General features: G+C 51.2%; 1 protein-coding gene across 1 annotated transcript; it reads left to right on the plus strand.

Annotated features, from left to right (window-relative positions):
• Positions 1-41: 41 nt before the first annotated feature.
• On the plus strand, positions 42-1,796 carry UA08_01493 (hypothetical protein; the record flags this gene model as incomplete). The annotated part of the gene is made up of 1 exon (XM_020261163.1): positions 42-1,796. The coding sequence occupies one exon, from the start codon at positions 42-44 to the stop codon at positions 1,794-1,796; it is 1,755 nt and encodes a 584-aa protein (XP_020123204.1).
• Between the last annotated feature and the right edge of the window lie 275 nt (positions 1,797-2,071).

The raw sequence follows: 2,071 nt of genomic DNA on the forward strand, positions 1-2,071 counted from the left end.
CCCCCCCCCTTCAAAAGACTATTTTACCACGACCCTTGAGTATGGACGCAGGCGGTCTTACTCAAATGACTCAAAATTCTTCGTTCAATAGCCCTTCGCTAGGCGTTCCGGGTACTGGTTACGCTTCTCGAGGAAAGGGCACTCATATCAAACGCCTGAGTGTTCCTCCTCAGATTTCGACTATTGATGAGGCCGCTCCGGCCACCAACATTGCCACACCCCGGACCAGTCGTTCCCATCTCTTGGCTGGCCTGCGTACTGCCCCCAAGTCGGCCACCGTTCCTTCTACATACCACCAGCAATTTCAGGGCCATGGCCGTGTTGGACTTGATGGTAGTCGCTATGCAATCTCCTCGAACAGGGCTGGTGATCGTGTCCCTCAGACGGCAACAGGGGCTACCTTCTCTCATCACTCGTATGGACTGGATTCACAGAGTGCAAACATGGGATACAACACAAGCCGTCCTCTTTACTCTCTTCCAGAGCAAGTGCTAGCGCCACCGGCGATTGACTTGGGAGATGTTGAGGCCATGGATGAAAAACTTTACGCTGAGCTCATGACCACCAACCTATTCTTAGCTGCGCAGCAGCAGCGCCTCCAGCAGCAGTTGATGAGTGTTACTGCTGCTGCTCAGCAATTCCAAAATTTAAATATGGGTGGCAACCATCTCAATCAGCAATTCCAACAGCAGTTTACACAGCAGCAGCACCAGGGCCAGGGGCAATTCGCATCCTTTGTTCCGGGTATGAGTTTGTATCAACAACAGCTGCAGCAGGGTATGCAGCCCATTGTCCAACCCGTTTCTGGCCAACCGGGTTTGTATTCAGTGTACAATCCAATGACCGGGCAACAAAGCTTCGTATTCGATAACAGTACTCCTTCTCCCCAGGAGGAAGATCCTTTACCTTCTTACCACGAGTCAATTCAATCGCCTATTGGAAATTCTACAGTACCCTTCCGCGCTGAAGTTTCACCACCTCCGGAATCCACCCAGACTTTTTATCATTCTTCCCGGTCTGGGTCACCCAAGGGTACTCCATCTCCTCCGAATGCCACTCCGCCGCTTTCATCACTTAATGAAAATTCTTTGAGACGTAATCACAAGAAAAGCCACTCATTTGTCCCTGGCTTGCGTGCTAACACCGAACTCGCACGAACAGGAGGCACAGGCCCACGGTCTGCTGCTCTTCCCCCCACGCCTTTGACAGGTACGTTTGGACCCGGTCAGGGTCGCGCAGGTGAGCATCCCAGTCGCCAGCCACGAGGACCTCCTGCGCTTGAGGAGCTCGTTGCCAAGCCCACGTCGAAATATGAGGGCAGCAAGAATTTTGCAACTCGCCAGCGACGACGGGCGGTTCACAACTTAGTACGTGCGGGAATTGAGCGTCGAGGCGAATCTCGAAGCAATAACGGCAGTGGCGGAAGTAACACACCAGCCAGCGAAACTGAATTTGTCTTTTCTGTCTCCGATGGGGACGACAGTCGTCGCGGTAGTGGCAGCCTTTCTAGCAAACCTAGCTTGGGGAGCTTGCGCGCCTTCGCTAATGGGGCTATTGGATCCGAGATTAAGGAGAAAGATCGCACGTCGCGAGACCGGGTCTCTCAGGAAAACTTGTATGTACAGTCGACCCCTGGTGGTGAAGAAAGTTTTCCTAGTGCCCTGTCTCCCCTGGGCCCTCCATCGGCTGCTTCTATTGTCGCTGGTCATCGATCTGTTAACCAGAGCACCGAGCGACGAAAGACGCCAATGTTGGTGCTATCCAGTGCGGAGAAGCGGAAAGGCCCTATCATGTGAGGTTACTTTGAATATTTCACATATTTCAACCAATACTTGACGACAATGCCAGTGAAGGGTTCTACTCTACAACAGGCGCTTTAGCCTGGAATGTTTACGTTCATGTCTCTCTTTCAGTTAGCCTTTTTTTTTTTTTTTTCTAAACAGTCTCTATTTCTACTTCGCTCGTCTCCCTTTCTACGCTTGATATGAGGTGCTTGGGCCTTGTGCTATTCCACTTTGAGTGAAAACTCTCTTTTATGTTTTGTGTGATCATGTCCTTTTCTTCTCTATTT

Source organism: Talaromyces atroroseus, assembly GCF_001907595.1.
Source record: "Talaromyces atroroseus strain IBT 11181 chromosome Unknown scaffold_1, whole genome shotgun sequence".
In the NCBI taxonomy this organism is placed as follows: domain Eukaryota; kingdom Fungi; phylum Ascomycota; class Eurotiomycetes; order Eurotiales; family Trichocomaceae; genus Talaromyces; species Talaromyces atroroseus.